This window comes from Carcharhinus amblyrhynchos, unplaced genomic scaffold (assembly GCF_965287045.1).
Source record: "Carcharhinus amblyrhynchos unplaced genomic scaffold, sCarAmb.v2.hapA scaffold_513, whole genome shotgun sequence".
Classification (NCBI taxonomy): domain Eukaryota; kingdom Metazoa; phylum Chordata; class Chondrichthyes; order Carcharhiniformes; family Carcharhinidae; genus Carcharhinus; species Carcharhinus amblyrhynchos.
The window spans coordinates 102,393-125,354 of NW_027650253.1; the positions used below are offsets into that span (position 1 = coordinate 102,393).

The 22,962-nt window shown below is 49.6% G+C and overlaps 1 protein-coding gene across 1 annotated transcript in view; it reads right to left on the minus strand.

The window, feature by feature from the left end:
• Positions 1-22,903, minus strand: part of nadk2 (NAD kinase 2, mitochondrial) — a 73,488-nt gene extending 50,585 nt beyond the window's left edge. Inside the window, exons 1-4 of the mRNA XM_080184000.1 lie at positions 22,660-22,903; positions 21,323-21,411; positions 3,195-3,283; positions 2,546-2,627 (exon numbers count right to left, since the gene is read on the minus strand). Of these exons, the coding sequence (XP_080040126.1) occupies positions 2,546-2,627; positions 3,195-3,283; positions 21,323-21,411; positions 22,660-22,854 (455 nt within the window). The 5' untranslated portion in view covers positions 22,855-22,903. The remainder of the gene's footprint in view (positions 1-2,545; positions 2,628-3,194; positions 3,284-21,322; positions 21,412-22,659) is intronic.
• Between the last annotated feature and the right edge of the window lie 59 nt (positions 22,904-22,962).

The window sequence follows — 22,962 nt, forward strand, 5'->3', positions numbered from 1 at the left end:
CATCCTTCGACTGAGGGAGGAAACCGGAGCATCCGGGGGAAGCCCACACAGACATGGGGAGAAAGTGCAAACTCCACACAGACAGCGACCCAAGCTGGGAGTCTAACTCGGGTCCCTGGCACTGTGAGACAGCAGTGTGAACCACTGTGTCACCGTGCCCGGGTCCCTGGCACTGTGAGACAGCAGTGCTAACCAGTGTGTCACTGTACCCGGGTCCCTGGCACTGTGAGACAGCAGTGCTAACCACTGTGTCACTGTACCCGGGCCCCTGGCACTGTGAGACAGCAGTGCGAACCACTGTGTCACCGTGCCCGGGTCCCTGGCGCTGTGAGACAGCAGTGTTAACCCACTGTGTCACCGTGCCCGGGTCCCTGGCGCTGTGAGACAGCAGTGTTAACCCACTGTGTCACCGTGCCCGGGTCCCTGGCACTGTGAGACAGCAGTGCGAACCACTGTGTCACCGTGCCCGGGTCCCTGGCGCTGTGAGACAGCAGTGCTAACCACTGTGTCACTGTGCCCGGGTCCCTGGCACTGTGAGACAGCAGTGCTAACCACTGTGTCACCGTGCCCGGGACCCTGGCACTGTGAGACAGCAGTGCTAACCCACTGTGTCACCGTACCCGGGTCCCTGGCACTGTGAGACAGCAGTGCTAACCACTGTGTCACCGTGCCCGGGTCCCTGGCACTGTGAGACAGCAGTGCTAACCACTGTGTCACCGTGCCCAGGTCCCTGGCACTGTGAGACAGCAGTGCTAACCACTGTGTCACCGTGCCTGGGTCCCTGGGACTGTGAGACAGCAGTGTTAACCCACTGTGTCACCGTGCCGCCCCAGGTCCCTGGCACTGTGAGACAGCAGTGCTAACCACTGTGTCACTGTACCCGGGTCCCTGGCACTGTGAGACAGTAGTGCTAACCACTGTGTCACTGTGCCCGGGTCCCTGGCACTGTGAGACAGCAGTGTGAACCACTGTGTCACTGTGCCCGGGTCCCTGGCACTGAGAGACAGCAGTGCGAACCACTGTGTCACCGTGCCCAGGTCCCTGGCACTGTGAGACAGCAGTGCGAACCACTGCGTCACCGTACCCGGGTCCTTGGCACTGTGAGACAGCAGTGCTAACCACTGTGTCACCGTGCCCGGGACCCTGGCGCTGTGAGGCAGCAGTGCTAACCACTGTGTCACCATGCCCGGGACCCTGGCGCTGTGAGGCAGCAGTGTTAACCACTGTGTCACCGTGCCCGGGTCCCTGGCGCTGAGAGGCAGCAGTGCTAACCACTGTGTCACTGTACCCGGGTCCCTGGCACTGTGAGACAGCAGTGCGAACCACTGTGTCACCGTGCCTGGGTCCCTGGCACTGTGAGACAGCAGTGCTAACCACTGTGTCACCGTGCCCAGGTCCCTGGCACTGTGAGACAGCAGTGCTAACCACTGTGTCACCGTGCCTGGGTCCCTGGCACTGTGAGACAGCAGTGCTAACCACTGTGTCACCGTGCCCGGGTCCCTGGCACTGTGAGACAGCAGTGCTAACCACTGTGTCACCGTGCCCGGGTTCCTGGCACTGTGAGACAGCAGTGCTAACCACTGTGTCACCGTGCCCAGGTCCCTGGCACTGTGAGGCAGCAGTGCTAACCACTGTGTCACCGTACCCGGGTTCCTGGCACTGTGAGACAGCAGTGCTAACCCACTGTGTCACTGTGCCGCCCCAGGTCCCTGGCACTGTGAGACAGCAGTGCTAACCACTGCGTCACCCATCAGGAATGAAGTCTGACAATCTTGTGCAGTTGTGAGGGAATGTTACACTGTTGAAAATACCTTTCCATGGTATAGATCCTTCTTAAATAATGGGACAAAATTGGCTATCCTCCAATCCTCTGGGACCTCACCAATAGCCAACAGGAAACAAAGATAGCTGTTAGAGACCCAGCAATTTAATCTCGTCCCCCTTAGTAATCTGGGATGGATGCCATCTGGCCCTGGGGATTTGTCTACCTTATGCTTTTTAATTCACCTAACACTTCCTGCCTCATAACATTGACTTGTTCTAAATGGTTTATACATCCCTTCGAGAAATCAATCAACGTGTCCCTCTCCTTTGTGAATCCTCGGGTCAGTAACACGGATCAGCAACGCACATCAGTAATGCAGATCAGAAATGCACATCAGTAACACAGGCTAGTAATGTAAATCAGTGATGCGGATCTGTGACGTGGAGCAGTAACAGAGCAGTAACAGATCAGAAAGAACAGTAGTTGCCAAACTGTTTTCAGCTGGAGATTGGGTCCGTTCAGAGGATGTTGAAGTGTTGGACAATATGTGAACACAATTACATCCCTGTAAGACGCTGCTACAGCCCCCTATAATACCCCCGTCCAAACCCCCCAGACCCGCTGGGAACACCCATCAGAATCCCACCAGCTGATAACACTCCCCTGTCTGGACTCCTCACCCGCTGATTACACTCCGCTTCGGACCCCTGTCCCACTTGCTTAACACACCCCCACCCCCCCACCCCCTGTTACAGCCCCAACCACAGGAGGTGCTCCTACCTTTCTGGATCAGTGTTGACTCCAATGACAGGTTTGATGGGCCCCAGGACCTTGCTTGCTGAGAGGAGCATTGTGCCATCACCTGCACACAGACAGATTACAGACAATTCAATCATAAACACTCAGGCCCACTGCTCCCATATTCTCTTTCTCCTACTTGCTGAGGTTGGCCTGTTTCTCAGAGCTGTCCTTAACGCAGAGTGAGCTGCAGCCTCAGTCCCTGTTACACCTGGGCCCATATGCTAACAGCCACAGCATCAAAAGTCTACACCTTATCCCGGCCCTAGGAGCTTTACTCTGTATCTAACCCCGTGCTGTACCTGTCCTGGGAGTGTTTGATAAGGACGGTGTAGGGGGAGCTTTACTCTGTATCTAACCCCGTGCTGTACCTGCCCTGGGAGTGTTTGATAGGGACGGTGTAGAGGGAGCTGTGCTCTGTTTTTAGCTCATGTGGTTTTGCGTTGAGTGAGGGATGATGACCATTTTCCCCAGAAACTCTTCTTGTTAGAAGTCCCCTCAAAAGGCACTGGAAGAGACCTGATTTTAAAGCAGGAAGATGCGCAGCTTACCCTGTAGCACTGAACTGTTCGACACCAACCCTCAATTGGGGCCGGTTCATACACGGCAAACACTGTATAACTGTTGTTACCTCCAGCAGATATGATGGCATCTGCCCATTGCACCGTCTCCTCAGTGTAATCCCTGCGCTTCACCAAGCGAACCTCAATCCCCTCCGCCCTAAAAAGAGAGAGCAACAGTGTGACTTAGTCCGGCATCATCTGTGCTCAGGCTGTAATGACCCATGGTACATGGGCTCTCATTCTCACTAATCAGTTCAGTATTGAGAAACAGTAGACCATACAGATGTCCTGAGCCTGCTCCACCATTCAGTATCTCTATTAGCTCTTACCCTATCAAGATGACAGATTATTACAACATAAGGAATGAGTAGAAGGCCGTTCAGCCCCTTGAGCATGCTCCATTATTCAATCAGACCGTGGCTGATCTGTTTGTTCCTGTAACTCCGCTCTGTTCTTCATAATCCCTTGTTAACTCCCTTGTCAATCAGAAATCTCATTTAACCTTGAATATACTAATGACACTGCCTCCCATGTCCTCTGCAGAGAATTCTCTAGATTACAACTTTTACAATTCATCTGTGGGTCATGGGTGTTGCTGGCTGGCCAGCATTCACTGCCCATCCTCTACTGCCCTTCAAAGGTCAACCACATTGAATTGATTTATTATTGTCACATGTATTAGCGTACAGTGAAAAGTATTGTTTCTCGCGTGCTGTACAAAGCATACCATTCATAGAAAAGGAAACGAGAGTGTGCAGAATGTAGTGTTACAGTTATAGAACATTACAGCGCAGTACAGGCCCTTCAGCCCTTGATGTTGCGCCGATCTGTGAAACCAATCTAAAGTCCATCTAACCTAAACTATCCCAATATCATCCAAATGTTTATCCAATGACCATTTAAATGTCATAGCTAGGGTTAGAGAAAAATCAACTTAGTGAGAGGTAGGTCCATTCAAAAGTCTGACAGCAGCAGGGAAGAAGCTGTTCTTGAGTTGGTTGGTACATGACCTCAGACTTTTGTATCTTTTTCTCAAACAGAAAAGGGGAAAAGAATGTCCGGGGTGTGTGGGGTCCTTAATTTTACCAGCTGCTTTTCCCTGAGGCAGCTGGAAGTGTAGACAGAGTCAATGGATGGGAGGCTGGTTTGTGTGATGGATTGGGCTACTTTCACCACCTTTTGTAGTTTCTTGCCGGCCTTGGGCAGAGCAGGAGCCCAGACCAAGCTGTGATATATCCAGAAAGAATGCTTTCTATGGTTGTTGTGATTCTGGAGTCAAATGTAGATCAGACTAGGTAAGAACATAGAACATAGAACATTACAGCGCAGAACAGGCCCTTCGGCCCACGATGTTGCGCCGACCAGTTACAAAAACAATGACCCACTAGCCTATACCAATCCCTTTTCGTCCATAAACCTATCCAGAGATCTCTTAAACGCCCCCAAACTAGACGCATCTACAACTGCAGCAGGCAGGGCATTCCAATCCCTCACCACCCGCTGGGTAAAGAACCTACCCCTGACATCCGTCCTGTAGCTACCCCCCCTTAATTTAAAGTCATGCCCCCTCGTGCTAGCTTTCTCCATCCGAGGAAAAAGGCTATCACTATCCACCCTATCTAAACCTCTAATCATCTTATATGTTTCAATAAGATCCCCTCTTAGCCGCCTTCTTCCCAACGAAAACAACCCTAGATCCCTCAGTCTCTCCTCATAGGACCTCCCCACCATACCAGGCAACATCCTAGTAAACCTCCTCTGCACCCTCTCCAACGCCTCCACATCCTTCTTGTAATGCGGGGACCAGAACTGCACACAGTACTCCAAGTGCGGCCGCACTAGAGTAGTGTACAGTTGCAACATTACACTGCGACTCCTAAATTCAATCCCCCTACCAATAAACGCCAAGACACCGTACGCCTTCTTGACAACCTTATCTACTTGATTCCCAACTTTCAGGGATCTATGTACACACACACCTAGATCCCTCTGTTCATCCACACTATTCAAAGTCCTCCCGTTAGCCCTATACTCGACACATCTGTTGCTCCTACCAAAGTGAATTACCTCACACTTCTCCGCATTAAATTCCATCCGCCACCTCTCGGCCCAGCTCTGCAACCTATCTAAGTCTCCCTGCAGACTATGACACCCTTCCTCACAATCTACCACACCTCCAACTTTGGTGTCATCAGCAAATTTACTAATCCACCCAACTATACCCTCATCCAGATCATTAATAAAAATTACAAACAAAGGACAGCAGATTTCCTTCCTTAAAGGACATTAATGAAGCAGATGGGTTTTTCTGACAATTGACAATGATTTCACAATCAGTTGATTCTTAATTCCAGATATTTTATATCTGAGGGAGCTCAACAGGGCGGATGCTGTGAGAATGTTTCTCATGTGGAGAATCAGTTGAGGAGGAACGTCTTCTCAGAGGGGTCATGAGGAGTTGAGGGGGAGGCAATGGACTCGTGGTGTTATCACTAGACTATTAATCCAGAAACTCAGCTAATGAGCTGAGGACCCGGGTTTGAATCCCGTCACTGCAAATGGTGGAATTGGAATTCAAAGCGTAAGCTTTTAGCCTGCAACAGGCTGTAAGCAAGTCTTGTTTTCATAGTTATTACTGTTCTGAGTTACTGTTTTGTTAGCACTGCTACCTCACTGTGCCAGGGACCCAGATTCAATTCTGGCCTCGGGTCACTGTCTGTGTGAAGTTTGCACATTCTCCCCATGTCTGCATGGGTTTCCTCCTGGGTGCTCCTGTTTCCTCCCACATTCTAGAGCTGTGCAGGTTAGGTGGATTAGCCATGGTAAATTTTCCCTGAATGCCCCAAGATACATAGGTTAGGGGGATCAGCGGGGCAAATATGTGGTAAGCCTGCATGAGAGTTAGTACAGACTCGATGGGCCAAACAGCCTCCTTCTGCACTGTAGAGATTCTAAACTTATTTATTTATACAAAGCTTATTCTTTTGAACCACCTTATACTGATCTCAGGTCACCGTAATACAGGTATGGATTGAGAATTGGGTTTGGCAGTAATTATTAGTGTGGATTGAGAATTGGCTGACAGACAGAAAGCAGTAGGAATAAATGAATCATTCTCAAGATGACAGGCTGTTACTAGCAGGATACTGCACGGATCAGTGCTCAGGACACAGTTGTTCACAACCCATTTCAATGATTTAGATGTGGGGACCAATTGTAGTATTCCTAACTCTGCCAATGACACCAAACTTTGCAATGTGAGTTGTCAGCAGGATGCAAAGTTTCAAGTGGGCTTGGACAGGCTCAGTGAGTGGGCAAAAAGGTGTCAGATGAAATATAATATAAACATGTGAGGAGTTATCCACTTTGGTGGGAAAAGCAAAGGCAGAAATAATGAGAGGTTGGGAAATGTTGATAGCCAAAGGGACCTAAGGTGTCCTTGTTCATGACTGACTCAAAGTTAGCGTGCCAGTGGAACAGTGAATAAGGAAGGCAAATGCTATGTTGACCTTCATCGCAACGGGACTTAAGTACAGAAGTGAAGATGTCTTGTTGCAATTGTTGAACACACCAAGTATTGTGTACAATTTTGATCTCCTTGCTATGAAGGCAGTCTAGAGAGATTCATTAGTCGGATCTCAAACAACGATGAGAGGGTACAGGATAGAGAGAATCTGATGAACTGGTGCAATGACAATAATCTCTCCCTCAACGTTAGTAAAATGAAGGAGTTCTCAACTGCAGGAAAGCATGGATGACGCTAAATGGTTATCATTTGACTTGATTTATTGTCACATGTATTATCATAGTGAAAAGAATTGTTCCTCTCATGCAATAGACAAGCATACCATTCATAGAGAAGGAAAGGGAAGAGTGCAAAATGTATTAGTCATAGCTAGGATGTAGAGGAAGATCAACTTAATGCTAGGCAGGTACATTCAAAAGTCTGATAGCAACAGGGAAGAAGCTGTTCAAGTCGGTTGGTATGTGACTTCAGACTTTTCCACCTTCTTCCATTGGGAAAGAGAGAACATCTGGGGTGCATGGGGTCCTTAATTATCCTGGCTGCTTTGCCAAGGCAGCGAGAAGTATAGAGAGTCAGTGAATGGGAGGCTGGTTTGTGAGATGGATTGGGCTACACTCACAACTTTTTGTAATTCCTTGCAGTCTTGGGCAGAGCAGCAACCCATACCAAGCTGTGATACAACTAGAAAGAATCTGTAAATGTTGGATAGAGTTGTAGCTGACATCCAAATTTCTGTAGTCTTCTGAGAAAAGAGATGTTGATGGGCTTTCTTAACTATAGTGTCGGCATGGGGGCACCTGGACAGGCTGTTAGTGATGGAAATGGATTATTCCAATGGAGAGAAAACAATAAGTGGAGATAAGGGGTCCTTTTTCAGGTTGGCGACCTATAACTGGAGGAGCTCCACAGAGACACAACTATTTACAATATGTATTACTGACTTGAATAAAGGAAGTGAAGGACGCAAAAAGTCAAGTTGCAAGAGGCATACAAATAGTTTACATAAAGATATTGATGTGGTGCCTAGGATTCCAGACCAGAAACCCCAGGTATTTTAAGACAGACAGACAGACCCCCAATAATTTTCTACTCTGGAAATCAGTTTGAGGCACGATTTTACTGACACAGGAGGAAACCTTTATCAAAACAAAACTTTATTTAACACGATAGCTCCTTTTTTTAATTTATGGGACATGGGCATTGCTGGTTGGCTAGCATTTCTTGCCCATCCTGAGTTGCCCTTGAGAAGGTGATGAGCTGCCTTCTTGAATTGCTGCAGTCCATAATCATAATAAATGAACCAGCTGAACCTTTAACAATACTTAAAATATGACAAGATACAAGTCCTAACTGCTAACTAATCTCAGTCAATTAATCCAATCAAAACTCTTAGATTCCCCTAAACACACATGCATCAGTTCTGCTTAAACAAACTCACCAGCTATTCATTTAAAATGTTTCCAAGATAAATGATCTTCCTGCAAAACAGAACTGAATTTTAAACATTCCCCTCACAAGAAACATCCCAAATATATTTCTTAAAGGCACAGGATCATCACACTTACCCACTAAAATAATGAAGAGATGGCTTCATTTTTCAAAACTTCTAGTTTTCACACTATTAGTACTCCAAGATATATACACACACTTTTATTACATCTACGCGTGCAAATATGCCCAGTCCAGTCTCTTCCACATTGAATGTTCCAATCTCCTCCTGCCTTTGACATACTGCTGTTGTTTAGCTGTTTCCTCTTCTTTCCGATCCAGCTTTGATTCCTTGGCTGCAGTCGGTTTCATTGTAAATGTGTCCCGACGATGTTCTCAAACGGCTGGGCAGAATCCAGAGGGTCGAGCTTCACATTGAGTGCAAAGATTCACACACCCCTTTGGATTTGCTTTTTAATTTCCTTTGCTGAATACAAACAGTTCTTTTGATTTTCAGAGTCCCAAAACATCAAACCAAAGTAATCTTTTTCCAGAAGGCCGAAGACTTTGCCACCTTTCTACATTTTCTCAAATTCACGAATGCTCAGGGTCATCCTGAAGGGTCACTTTATCCCGTCCTCTTCCTTGTCAACTGACCTTAGTTCCTGACAGACAGTAAAACTCCACCTTCTGTTGTGACGGGCATTATGAGAGATATCGATAGGGTGAACAGTTGGAAGCTTTTCCCCAGGGAGAAATGACAATTACAAAGGAGAACAAGTTTGAGGTGGGGGAGGTGGGGGGGGGAAGGATCAGTGGAGATGTGCGAGGGAAGTTTTTTTTTACACAGAGGGTGGTGGGACCTGGAACGCACTGCCAAGTGAGGTGGTTGAGGTAGATACGTTAGCCACATTTAAGACTTACCTGGATAGACACACGAACAGACGGGATATAGAGAGATACAGGCAGTTGGTTTAGATAGGACAACATGATCAGTGCAGGCTTGGAGGGCCAAAGGGCCTGTTCCTGTGCTGTACTGTTCTCTATCTGTCTTTGCACCTCCTCATTTTCCTTATTCACATCATTATTCAATAATTGGTTCTCCTTTGCTGTCTTTGCCTGTTTTCCATTGCACTGATCCATCTTGATTTGAGTCTTCATTAACTGAGATTCAGAGTTATCCACCAATCCTCTGCAGTGTTGAATCAAGATTTGTGACTGCTGTATCTCAGACTGCACAAGCATCAACTTAGTACACATAGCATCACATCGCAGTGCAGGCCCTTCGGCCCTCGATGTTGCGCCGACCAGTGGAACCAATCTAATCACCCTCTAACCTAAACTATTCCAATGTTATCCATATGCCGATCCACTGACCATTTGAACGCCCTTAAAGTTGGTGAGTCCACAACTGCTGCAGGCAGGGCATTCCACGACCTTACTACCCTCTGAGTAAAGAACCTACCTCTGACATCTGTCCTATAATTACCACCCCTTAATTTGAAGCTATGTCCCCTCGTGTTAGCCATCACCATCCCAGGTAAAAGGCTCTCACTGTCCACCCTATCCAATCCTTTGATCATCTTGTATGCCTCAATTAGGTCACCTCTTAACCTTCTTCTCTAATGAAAATAACCTCAAGTCCCTCAGCCTTTCCTCATAAGACCTTCCCACCATACCAGGCAACATCCTGGTAAACCTCCTCTGCACCCTTTCCAATGCTTCCACATCTTTCTTATAATGCGGCGACCAGAACTGTACGCAATACTCCAAGTGCAGCTACACCAGAGTTTTGTACAGTTGTAACATGACCTCACGGCTCCGAAATTCAATCCCTCTACCAATAAAAGCTAACACACCGTACGCCTTAACAACTTTATCAACCTGGGTGCCAACTTTCAGGGATCTATGCACATGTACCCCCGAGATCTCTCTGCTTGTCAACGCTACTAAGAGTCCTTCCATTAGCCCTATATTCTGTACTCCTGTTACTCTTACCAAAGTGAATCACCTCACACTTTTCCGTATTAAACTCCATCTGCTACCTCTCAGCCCAGCTCTGCAGCTTATCTATGTCCCTCTGCAAACTGTAACATCCATCCTCACTGTCTACAACTCCTCCGACTTTGGTATCGTCAGCAAATTTACTAATCCATCCTTCTACACCCTCAGCCAGGTCATTTATAAAAATGACAAACAGCAGTGGCCCCAAAACAGATCCCTGAGGTACACCACTTGTAACTGAACTCCAGGTTGAATATTTCCCATCAACCACCACCCTCCGTCTTCTATCAACGAGCCAATTCCTGATCCAAACTGCTAAATCACCCTCAATCCCATGCATCTGCATTTTCTGCAGTAGCCTACCATGGGGAACCTTATCAAACGCTTTGCTAAAATCCAATATACACCACATCAACTGCCTTACCCTTATCCACCTCTTTGGTCACCTTTTCAAAAAACTCGATAAGGTTTGTGAGGCACTTGTCCTTCTGAATCTGTGCTACCTGGAGTGGATCAAGTCCGTAGATACGTTGCTTCATTGGAACGGCATTTTCTACAAGTACATCATGTCGAACTTTTATCTTCCCAATCTGTTCCTACATATAATCGCCATGCAATTACAATAACAGGTCATTTTCATTTTCTTCTGGAAAGTAACTAATTTATCCCAATTTCTGATAACTAATTCATTATCCAATCTACTAAATTGACCCTAGTATCAGGGGGATTAGCAGGGTAAATATGTGGGGTTACGGGAATCGGGGATTATAGTCATTGCAGACTCAATGGGCCGAATGGTCTCATTCTGCACTGTAGGATTCTCATTATCAAATTCAGAATCACCTTCATTTGTTTTTTCATTCTGAGTTGTAACAACTAACACATTCTCCTGCTTTCCTTCCTTATCAAAATAGTGTGTGTAAAGAAACAGAGAAGATAAGAGCAGGAGGAGGTCTTTCAACCCTTCCAGTCTGCTCCACATTCATCAGTCACACATGATCAGAGAATCATTAATCCCTGTAATACAGAAGGTGGTCATTCGGCCCATCGAGTCTGTACTGACCACACCCCACCAGGCCCCAATCCGTAACCCAATGGCTTTACCCTGCTAATCCCCCTGATACTAAGCAGCAATTTAGCATGGCCAATCAACCTAACCTGCACATCTTTGGTCTGTGGAAGGAAACTGGAGCACCCGGAGGAAACCCACGCAGACATGGGGAGAAAGTGCAAACTCCACACAGACAGTGACCCAAGTGGGGAATTGAACCTGGGCCACTGGTGCTGAGACACAGCATTACTAATCACCGCGTCACCGTGCCGTCCACTTCAATAGCCTAAATCTACTTTCTCCCCATAACCTTTGATCCCATTTGCCCCAAGTGCTATATCCAACCTCCTCTTGAATGCATTCAATGTTTTGGCATCAGCAACTTCCTGTGGTAATGAATTCCACAGAATCACCACTCTTTGGTTGACAAAATGTCTCATCTCTGTCCTAAATGGTCTACCCTGAATCCTCAGACTATGACCCCTAGTTCTGGACACCCCCACCATTGGGACCATCCTCCCTGCATCTACCCTGTATAGTCCTGTTAGAATTTTATAAGTCTCTGTGAGATCCCCCCCTCATTTAGAACATAGAACACTACAGCACAAACAGGCCCTTCGGCCCACAAGTTGCGCCGATCACATCTATACCTACCAAGCCATAGACCTTTCTGTAACTTCCAATCCCATTAAATCCCATATACTCATCCAGAAGTCTTTTAAAAGACCCCAGCGAGTTCGCCTCTACCACCACCAACGGCAGCCGATTCCACTCACTCACCACCTTCTGAGTGAAAAACTTATCCCTGACATCTCCTCTGTACTTGCTTCCCAGCACCTTAAACCTGTGTCCTCTCGTAGCGACCGTTTCAGCCCTGGGAAATAGCCTACGAGAATCCACCCTATCTATTCCTCTCAACATTTTATAAACCTCTATCAGGTCGCCTCTCAACCTTCGTCTCTCCAGGGAGAAGAGTCCCAGCTCCCTCAACCTATCTTCATAAGGCATGCCTCCCAATCCAGGCAACATCCTTGTAAATCTCCTCTGCACCCTCTCAATAGCTTCCACATCCTTCCTGTAGTGAGGCGACCAGAACTGCGCACAGTACTCCAAGTGGGGTCTGACAAGGGTCCTATAAAGTTGCAGCATTACCTCCCGACTCCTAAACGCAATCCCTCGATTAATGTAGACCAGTACACCATACGCCTTCTTGACCACATCTTCCACCTGCGAGGCTGATTTAAGAGTCCTTTGGACCCGGACCCCAATATCCTTCTGCTCTTCAACACTGCTAAGACTCCTACCCTTGATATTGTACTCCTGCATCCTGTTGGTCCTGCCAAAATGGACCACTACACATTTATCCATGTTGAAGTCCATCTCCCACTTCTCCGCCCAGTCTTGCATCCTATCTATGTCCTGCTGCAACTTCTGACATCCCTCCAGACTATCCACAACGCCACCGACCTTCGTATCATCGGCGAACTTACTAACCCATCCCTTCACTTCCTCATCCAGGTCATTTATGAAAATGACAAACAGCAAGGGTCCTAGAACAGATCCCTGGGGCACTCCACTGGTGACCAACCTCCATGCAGAAAAAGACCCATCCACAACCACTCTCTGCCTTCTGCAGGCAAGCCAGTTCTGGATCCACAAGGCCAAAGGCCCTTGGATCCCATGCCCTCTCACCTTCTCAAGAAGTCTTGCATGGGGGACCTTATCAAACGCCTTGCTGAAGTCCATGTAAACCACGTCCACCGCTCTTCCTTTGTCAACGTGTTCAGTCACATTTTCAAAGAACTCAACTAGGCTCGTTAGGCACGACCTGCCCTTGACAAAGCCGTGCTGACTTTCTGATCGTTCTAAACTTTTCTAAATGCTCATAAATCTTGTCCCTCAGAATCCTCTCCATCTACTTACCAACCACTGAGGCTAGACTCACCGGTCGGTGATTTCCCGGGCTATCCCTGTTCCCTTTCTTGAAAATAGGAACCACATCCGCAATCCTCCAAACCTCCAGAACCTCGCCCGTCTCCATCAACGATGCAAAGATCATCGCCAGGGGCTCTGCAATCACTTCCCTCGCCTCCCACAGTAACCTGGGGTACATCCCATCTGGTCCCGGCGACTTATCTATCTTGATAGAATTCAAAAGTTCCACCACATCCTCCTCCTCAATATCCACAAACTCAATCTTTTCAGTCTGCCGCAAACCTGTAGTACAACCTCCCAGATCACTTTCCACCGTGAATACCATCTGAACTCCAGCGAAAACAATCCTAATCTAGTCAACCTCTCCTCATACGTCAGTCCCTCCATCCCTGGAATCAGCCTGGTAAACCGTTGCTGTCCTCCCTCGAGAGCAAGAACACCCTTCCTCAGAAAAGGAGACCAAAACCGTACAATGGGGGCGATTCTCCTGAAGGTGCTGAATTGGTGGGAAAACTGTCCTAGTTCACCACTGTTTTGTCAGTGCAGGGAGGGAGGGAGGGAGGGAGGGGGGGAGGGGGGGGGGGAGGGAGGGAGGGAGGGAGGGAGGGAGGTCTATTCACGCTGGACTTTGACAGTCCGGAACTCTGTGCACGCGCAGTGGCCCCAATCTGTCAGTCTCCCTGTTTGCTGGCCAGCCCGGGATCTCCCCTCCAGTACCCCCGCCCCCATGGCCCGATCATAACCCCCAAATCAATTCCTGGGCCAGCCCTGACACCCCTGTCCCCCCAGAAAAGATGCAGGTCATGATGGGAGAATCGCAGTCAATGTTTAAGTGTGGCCTCACCAAGGCCCTGTATAATTGCAGCAACACATCCCTGCTCCTGTACTCAAAATCTCTCACAGTGAAGGCCAACGTACCATTCACCTGCTTTACTGCCTGCTGTACCTGCACGCTTACCTTCAGTGACTGGTACACAAGGACACCCAGGTCCCTCTGCACACTCCCCTCTCCCAACTTACAGCCATTCAGGTAGTAATCTGCCGCCTTGTTTTTGTTTCTAAAGTGAATAACCTCACACTTATCCAAATTATACTGCATCAGCCATTGATTTGCCCACTCACCCAGCTCAGGATATCCAGATCATCCTGAAGGATCTCTACACCCTCGTCACAGTTCCGCCTCCTACGCAACTCAGTATCATCTGCAAACTTTGAGATGTTACATTTTGTTCCCTCATCCAAATCATTAATATATATTGTGAATAGCTGGGGTCCCAGCACCGATCCCTGTTGCACCCCACCAGTTACAAAGAACAACACAGTATGGTAAACAGGCACTTCGGCCCAACGAATCCACTCCGCCATTTTAACAATGTGCTTTTCCTCCTCCACCCTTGACCCATGTCTGCTTACGGTACCCCCATTGGAAACCAGATTAAGGGGAGACTAATTTAGGGACAATTTGTCATACCAATTAGCCTAAGAGCACATCTTTGGGGTGTGGGAGGAAACCGGAGCACCCGGAGAAAACCCACGCAAGCACGGGGAGAATGCGCAAACTCCCACAGACACCGGCCCAAATCCATGTATCCACACAGCAAACAGTGATAGTCACTGAGCTGTCGTGTTGCCCAGCATCTGGTCCAGTTTAAGCTTACACTGACAACGTGAAGCACTAGGCTACTCTTGAAACATCCAAGAGCAGCCCTCGCACAACCCACCGCGTGTAAGTCCCTTGTTGGGCAACAAGGCAGACCGAAGCACCTGTGGAGTAAAACAGAAAAACTTTGCCTGCCAATTTAAAAAGCACCCATTAATTCCTACTCTTTGTTTCACATATTCCAATGACTGAGTCCTCCTTCTAGCTGGTTTTCTTATCAAACAATTCACCTCAATTTTCTTTCAATTTAATAAGGCCCACTAAACCTTGCTGGAGGAAGGAGGGTGGGGACCGAATGCCTCAGCCTCTCAATCTGCATAACAGGTTTGAGGCTCTTGCTTCCAGTGTGGACAAGAACGAGGGTTGTGAGGTTGGTGAGCAAACTGCACACGGTACAGTGATGCAGACACAGGACATAGGCAAGGAGAAGGTGATAAGGAACGTAGTAGTAATTGGGGATAATGTGGTTAAGGGTATTGACACTGTCCTTTGTCACAATGACAAAGTGCACAGCAAGGTGTGTTGTCTGCCTGGTGCTCGGGTCCGGGATGTCGCATCTGGGCTGCAGAGGAACCTGAAGTGGGAGGGTGAGAATCCGGTCGTTGTGGTACATGTGGGTGCCAACGACGTAGGCAAAATGCGAACTGAGGATCTGGGGAGTATGAAAAGCTGGGAACGGAATTAAAAAGTAGAACCGACAAGGTGGTTATCTCTGACTACTGCCTGAACCGAGTGCGCGAGGATAGGTGACATTACAGGGTCTAAAGTAAAGGAGAGGGTACAGGTAAGGGAAGAGGCCGAGGATGTCCCAATAATAAAAGGAGTAGGGGGCGTGAGTATGGTTGGTGGCGTTCCGGCAAATAGGGTCCAGGTGAAGGCTGGGATGAAGGCACTTTATCTAAATGCATGAAGCATTCGGAAGAAAGTGGATGAGCTGGTGGCGCAGATCAGCACAAATGGATATGATCTGGTGGCCATTACAGAGACGTGGCTGCAAGGTGACAGGGACTGGGAGCTGAATGTCCAGGGGTATCAAGTGTTTAGGAAGGATAGGCGGGAGGAAAAAGGGGGGGAGCGTAGCTCTGCTGATTAAGGATAGCATCAGGGTGGTAGTAAGGGATGATATAGGAACCAAAGAGCAGAAAGTGGAATCGTTGTGGGTGGAGATTAGGAACAGTAAAGGGAGGAAGACGCTGGTGGGTGTGGTCTATAGGCCCCCGAATAATGATCTGGAGGTGGGGCAGGCTGTTAACGCGCAAATAAGTGCGGCGTGCAGGAATGGGACGGCGATAATTATGGGGGATTTCAATCTACATATTGATTGGTCGACCCATGTTGGACGCGGTGGGCTCGAGGAGGAGTTCTTGGAATGCTGCCGGGATAGTTTCCTTGAACAGTGTGTGTTGGAGCCGACGAGGGAGCGAGCTATCTTGGATCTGGTGCTATGTAATTAGGCGGGTAGAATTAGGGAACTTGTGGTGAAGGATCCTCTTGGGGAGAGTGATCATTGTATGGTGGAGTTTCTGGTGCAGATGGAGGAGGAGAAAGTGGGTTCCCGGACACGCGTCCTTTGTTTGAACAGAGGGGAGTACGGTAGGATGAGAGAAGAATTGGCGAATGTGGACTGGGGGAGCGCGTTGGAAGGTAGGTCTGCTGAGGGGCAGTGGAGGATCTTTAACGAGATCTTTCTTGGTGCTCAGCAGAAATTTATTCCGATGGTTAAAAAGGACCGTAGGAGGAGAGGTAATAAGCCGTGGATAACGAAGGAGGTGAAGGAAAGTGTTAAATTAAAAGCGGAGGCATTTAGAGTAGCTAAGAGTAGTGGGCGAGAAGAGGATTGGGAGAGGTTTAAATGTCGACAAAGAAGTTGATAAAGAAGTTGATAAAGAAGGGTAGGATAAACTATGAAGCTGGGCTAGCGCTTAATATAAAAAAGGATAGCAAGAGTTTTTATAAATACATAAGGAAGAGGCTGGCTAGGGTGAACGTTGGACCCTTAGAGGATGAGAGGGGGGACTTAGTGGTAGGGGATGAGGAAATGGCTGAGGCCTTGAATAACTTTTTTGTTTCGGTCTTCACGGAGGAGGACGTGAATAATTTGCCGGGTGTTAGCGATGGAAAGGTGGTAGGAATGGAGGGCCTAAATGACATTATTGTTACTAGAGAGGTGGTGCTCGACAGACTGAAGGGACTGATTATGGACAAGTCCCCAGGACCGGATGGAATGCACCCAAGGGTTCTGAAAGAAATGGCGGCGGTGATAGTGGATGCCTTGGTGGTTATTTTCCAAACGTCGCTGGATTCCGGGGAAGTGCCGGAAGATTGGAAAACGGCTAATGTTACGCCGTTGTTTAAGAAGGGTGCCAGGCAGAAGGCAGGGAATTATAGGCCGGTTAGTTTAACGTCTGTTGTAGGTAAAATGTTAGAATCCGTCATCAAGGAGGAAATAGCGAGACATCTTGAGGGGAATTGCTTGATAGAGCAGACGCAGCACGGTTTCGTTAAAGGGAAGTTGTGTCTGACGAATTTACTGGAGTTCTATGAGGATGTGTCTAGGGCGGTGGATAGAGGAGAGCCAGTGGCTGTGGTCTTTCTTGATTTTCAGAAGGTGTTTGACAAGGTGCCTCACAAGAGGTTATTGCAGAAGGTCAGGGGGCATGGAGTTGGGGGTAGGGTGTTAGTGTGGATAGAGGATTGGCTGTCAAATAGGAGGCAGAGAGTGGGGGTCAATGGGTGCTATTCGGATTGGCGGTTGGTGACTAGTGGAGTGCCCCAGGGGTCGGTGCTGGGGCCTCAGCTATTTACCATTTATACAGATGATCTGGAGGAGGGAACCGAGTGTATGGTGTCGAAATTTGCTGATGACACGAAGATTGGTGGAACGGCAAATTGTGCGGAGGATGTGAAGAGTCTGCAGAAGGATCTAGATAGGCTGGGCAAATGGGCCAGGAACTGGCAAATGGAATTTAATGTTGGCAAGTGTGAGGTGGTCCACTTTGGTAGGAATAATGATAGGAAGGACTATTACTTACGTGGCGAAAAACTGCAGCAGGTGATGGTGCAGAGGGACCTCGGGGTCCTTGTGCATGAGTCGCAAAAACCCAGCCTGCAGGTGCAGCAGGTGGTCAGGAAGGCAAATGGGATGCTGGCCTTCATAGCGAGGGGGATTGAATATAAAAGTAGGGAGGTCTTGCTGCGGCTGTATAGGGCACTGGTGAGGCCACAGCTGGAGTACTGTGTGCAGTTTTGGTCGCCGCACTTACGCAAGGATATTTTGGCCTTGGAGGGAGTGCAGAGGAGGTTTACTAGGCTGATACTGGAGTTGAGGGGGTTGAGCTATGAGGAGAGGCTGAATAAACTAGGCTTGTACTTGTTAGAGTTTAGAAGAATGAGGGGAGATCACATTGAGACATATAAGATGATGAATGGGATGGATAGGATAGAGGTGGAGAGACTCTTCTCGCACAGAAAGGACAGTAGGACTAGGGGGCACAGCCTCAAGATAAAGGGGGGGCGGTTTAGAACGGAGTTGAGTAGGAACTTCTTCACTCAAAGGGTGGTGAATCTCTGGAATTCTCTGCCCGTTGAAGTGGTGGAGGCTGCCTCGCTAAATATTTTTAAGACGCGGGTTGATGGGTTTTTGATAAGAGAGGGGATTAAGGGTTATGGGGAGAGGGCGGGAATGTGGATCTGAGCCACGACAGATCAGCCATGATCTTATTGAATGGCGGGGCATGCTCGAGGGGCTAGATGGCCTACTCCTGCTCCTATTTCTTATGTTCTTATTTCTTATGTTTTTTTAAAGTTTCACCTCCTATTGGTAATAATATTAATCTTTTGTGCCCACAAACAAAACTATGAATTTTTGATTTCTTTCCTCATTGTGTGCTTTGCCACTTTTAAATGCTGTCTACCCAACTCAGCAGCCTTCGTCAACCTCTCTTTAAAGTTTGACATGTAGTCTAACAGTGTGGTCTCAGAGCGCGCAGTCACTAATTTCTCCGGAATCTCTCTGTGGTCCTCTTACCCACATGACCAAAAATCAGTTCAAATGGAGTGAACTTGGTTGATTCATAAACTGCAACCCTATTAGCAAAGAGTACAAATGGAATTCCTTTATCCCAATCCTTTGGATAATCCTGACTATAGACCCTCAACTGGTCCAGAAAGATTGATGCCCCATGTTCTGATGCTCCCTGCAGTTTGAATTAGGAGCAGGAGTCGGCCATTCAGCCCCTCGATCTTGCTCCTCCATTCAGTAAGATCATGGCTGATCTTTTCATGGACTCAGCTCCACTTACCCGCCCGCTCACCATAACCCTTAATTCCTTTACTGTTCAAAAATTTATCTATCCTTAAAAACATTCAATGAGGGAACCTCAACTGCTCCACTGGGCAGGGAATTCCACAGATTCACAACCCTTTGTGTGAAGAAGTTCCTCCTCAACTCAGTCCTAAATCTGCTTCTTCTTATTTTGAGGCCATGCCCCCTAGTTCTAGTTTTATCTACCAGTGAAAACAACTTCCCTGCTTCTATCTTACCTATTCCCTTCATAATCTTATAAATTTCTAGAACATAGAGCATAGAACATAGAAAACCTCAGCACAAACAGGCCCTTCGGCCCACAAGTTGCGCCGAACACTGCTACCTACTAGACTTACCCATTAAGGGGGGGTAGCTACAGGACGGATGTCAGGGGTAGGTTCTTTACCCAGCGGGTGGTGAGGGATTGGAATGCCCTGCCTGCTGCAGTTGTAAATGCGTCTAGTTTGGGGGCGTTTAAGAGATCTCTGGATAGGTTTATGGACGAAAAGGGATTGGTATAGGCTAGTGGGTCATTGTTTTTGTAACTGGTCGGCGCAACATCGTGGGCCGAAGGGCCTGTTCTGCGCTGTAATGTTCTATGTTCTATCTATGTTCTATAACCCTCAATCCCATTAAATCCCATGTACTCATCCAGAAGTCTCTTAAAAGACCCCAGTGAGTTCGCCTCTACCACCACCGACGGTAGCCAATTCTACTCACTCACCACCCTCTGAGTGAAAAACTTACCCTGACATCTCTTCTGTACTTGCTTCCCAGCACCTTAAACCTGTGTCCTCTCGTAGCAACTATTTCAGCCCTGGGAAATAGCCTCTGAGAATCCACTCGATCAATACCTCTCAACATCTTATACACCTCTATCAGGTCACCTCTCATCTTCCTTCTCTCTAAGGAGAAAAGACCGAGCTCCCTCAACCTATCCTCATAGGCATGCTCCCCAATCCAGGCAACATCCTTGTAAATCTCCTCTGCACCCTTTCAATAGCTTCCACATCCTTCCTGTAAAGAGGTGACCAGAACTGCACACAGTACTCCAAGTGAGGCCTGACAAGGGTCTTATAAAGTTGCAGCATTATCTCCTGACTCCTAAACTCAATCCCTCGATTAATGAAGGCCAGTACACCATACACCTTCTTGACCACATCCTCCATCTGCGTAGCTGATTTGAGAGTCCTATGAACCCGGACCCCAAGGTCTTTCTGATCTTCCACACTGCTGAGAGTCTTACCCTTAATATTATATCCCGTCATCCCATTTGACCTGCCAAAGTGAACCACCACACACTTGTCTGGGTTGAAGTCCACCTGCCACTTCTCCGCCCAGTCTTGCATCCTATCTATGTCCTGCTGCAACTTCTGACATCCCTCCAAACTATCCACAACACCACCAACCTTCGTGTCATCGGTGAACTTACTAACCCATCTCTCCACTTCTATAAGATCTCCCCTCATTCTTCTGAATTCCAAATGAGCATCGCCCCAGTCTACTCAGTCTCTCCTCATAAACCAATGCTTTCAACTCCGGAATTAACCTAGTGAATCTGCTCTGCACCCCCTCCAGTGCCAGTATACCCCAGATGATTTAAATTGCTTTGCTTCAAAGCAATCCACAACTTCCCTGAATAATTTTGATGTAAGATTGGATCCCTGATCTGATTGGATTTGTGTGAATTGGGTAATATATTTAACTACCTCCTCTCTAGTACTGTTAGCTGTAATATCACATAATGGAATGGCCTCCAGAAATCAGGTAGATACATCTGCAGCACTGGGAGCAGTTTTGGTCCTCTTCTTTAAGGAAAGACTTTGTTTCATTGGAGGCAGTTCACTGGGATGATCCCTGATATGGAGGAATTGTTCAGGCTGGGTCTCTACTCACTGGAATTTAGAAGACAGAGGTGATCTCACTGAAACATACTGGATTCTTGAGAAGCCTGACAGGGTAAATGCAGAGAGAAGTTTCCCCTCATGATAGAGATTAGGACCAGAGGGCAGAGTCTCAGAATAAAGAGGTGCTAATTTAACACTGAGATGAGAAGGTGTTTCGTCATTTACCGAATGCACAATGGTTTTCCAGTTATTGCAATATATTCTACAAAATGCTAACTAAATTTGTCCAGGGTTATTGTGGTGAAGGTTTTGCTGTATTAGGTCTGTAGCTCTGGTTTTATTCCCCTGCTGTACTCTCACACTATCCCCTCTCCACAGAGATTTGGAAGATAATATTCAGAAACTGATATTTCCAAAGGAGATGAAGTGTTGTCCTTACCGCAGAGAGTCCACCACTCGCTGCACATTGGTGTTGTGAACACGGTGTCGTTCAAGTAATCCACTGTAACTCGATCCCTTTGTGGCAAGCTGCAAAGACACGATGCATGAGGCAGAACAGACAACAGGCCAGAAAAACACCCCCACCCCCTCTCTCAGCCCCAACCCCCCCACCCTCTCTCTCAGCCCCAAACCCCCCCCCCCACCCCGCTCCCCTTACCCTCCCCTCCCCCACCCCCTCCCCCTCCCCCACCCCCTCCCCTCCCCCCCCTTCACCCTCCCCCTCCCCCCCCTTCACCCTCCCCTACCCCCCCTCCCCCTCTCCTACCCCCCAACCCCCCCTCCCCCCCTCACCCTCTCCTCCCCCCCCTCCCCCCCTCACCCTCTCCTCCCCCCCCTCCCCCCCCTCACCCTCTCCTCCCCCCCCTCCCCCCCCTCACCCTCTCCTCCCCCCCCTCCCCCCCCTCACCCTCTCCTCCCCCCCCTCCCCCCCCTCACCCTCTCCTCCCCCCCCTCCCCCCCCCACCCTCTCCTCCCCCCCTCCCCCCCCACCCTCTCCTCCCCCCCACCCTCTCCTCCCCCCCTCCCCCCCCACCCTCTCCTCCCCCCCTCCCCCCCCCACCCTCACCCCCCCTCCCCCCCCACCCTCTCCTCCCCCCCTCCCCCCTCACCCTCTCCTCCCCCCCTCCCCCCTCACCCTCTCCTCCCCCCACCCTCACCCCTCCCCCCCACCCTCACCCTCCCCTCCCCCCTCACCCTCCCCTCCCCCCCACCCTCACCCTCTCCTCCCCCCCCACCCTCACCCCCCCTCCCCCCCTCCCCCCTCACCCCCCCTCCCCCTCACCCCCCTCCCCCCTCACCCTCTCCTCCCCCCCCTCCCCCCTCACCCTCTCCTCCCCCCCCTCCCCCCTCCCCCTCTCCTCCCCCCCTCCCCCCTCCCCCTCTCCTCCCCCCCCTCCCCCCCCTCCCCTCTCCTCCCCCCCCTCCCCCTCCCCCTCTCCTCCCCCCCCTCCCTCCCCCTCCCCTCCCCCCCTCCCCTCCCCCCCCCTCCCCTCTCCCCCCCCTCACCCTCTCCTCCCCCCCTCCCCCCCCTCACCCTCTCCTCCCCTCACCCTCTCCTCCCCCCCCTCCCCCCCCCCTCACCCTCTCCTCCCCTCACCCTCTCCTCCCCTCACCCCCCCTCCCCTCACCCCCCCCTCCTCCCCCCCCCACCCCCCCCTCCTCCCCCCCCCCTCACCCTCACCCCTCCTCCCCCCCCTCCCCCCCCCTCACCCTCACCCTCTCCCTCCTCCCCCCCCTCCCCCCCCCCCTCACCCTCACCCTCACCCTCACCCTCACCCTCTCCTCCAGTCTCTCGGACTCTCTCCCCTCTCTCTCTCCGCTCCGCTCTGTCTCGAACTCCAGGCGGGTGGTTTTACTCAGCACCGCCACCCGGTTGGGTTGGAAAGGGGCGGGAGGGCGGGACAGCGCCCGCCGGTTCCCCCGGGACAGCAGCGCGGCCGCGGGGCCCCAGCGGAGCCGAGTCAGCGCCATGGGCCCGGGGCCGCGGGCGGAGCCTCACCAACCAAACCCGGGGCCTGAGCTAGGCCGCAGGCCGACAGCGCATGCGCGCACCCCCCCTTAAAGGGACAGTCCCCTCAC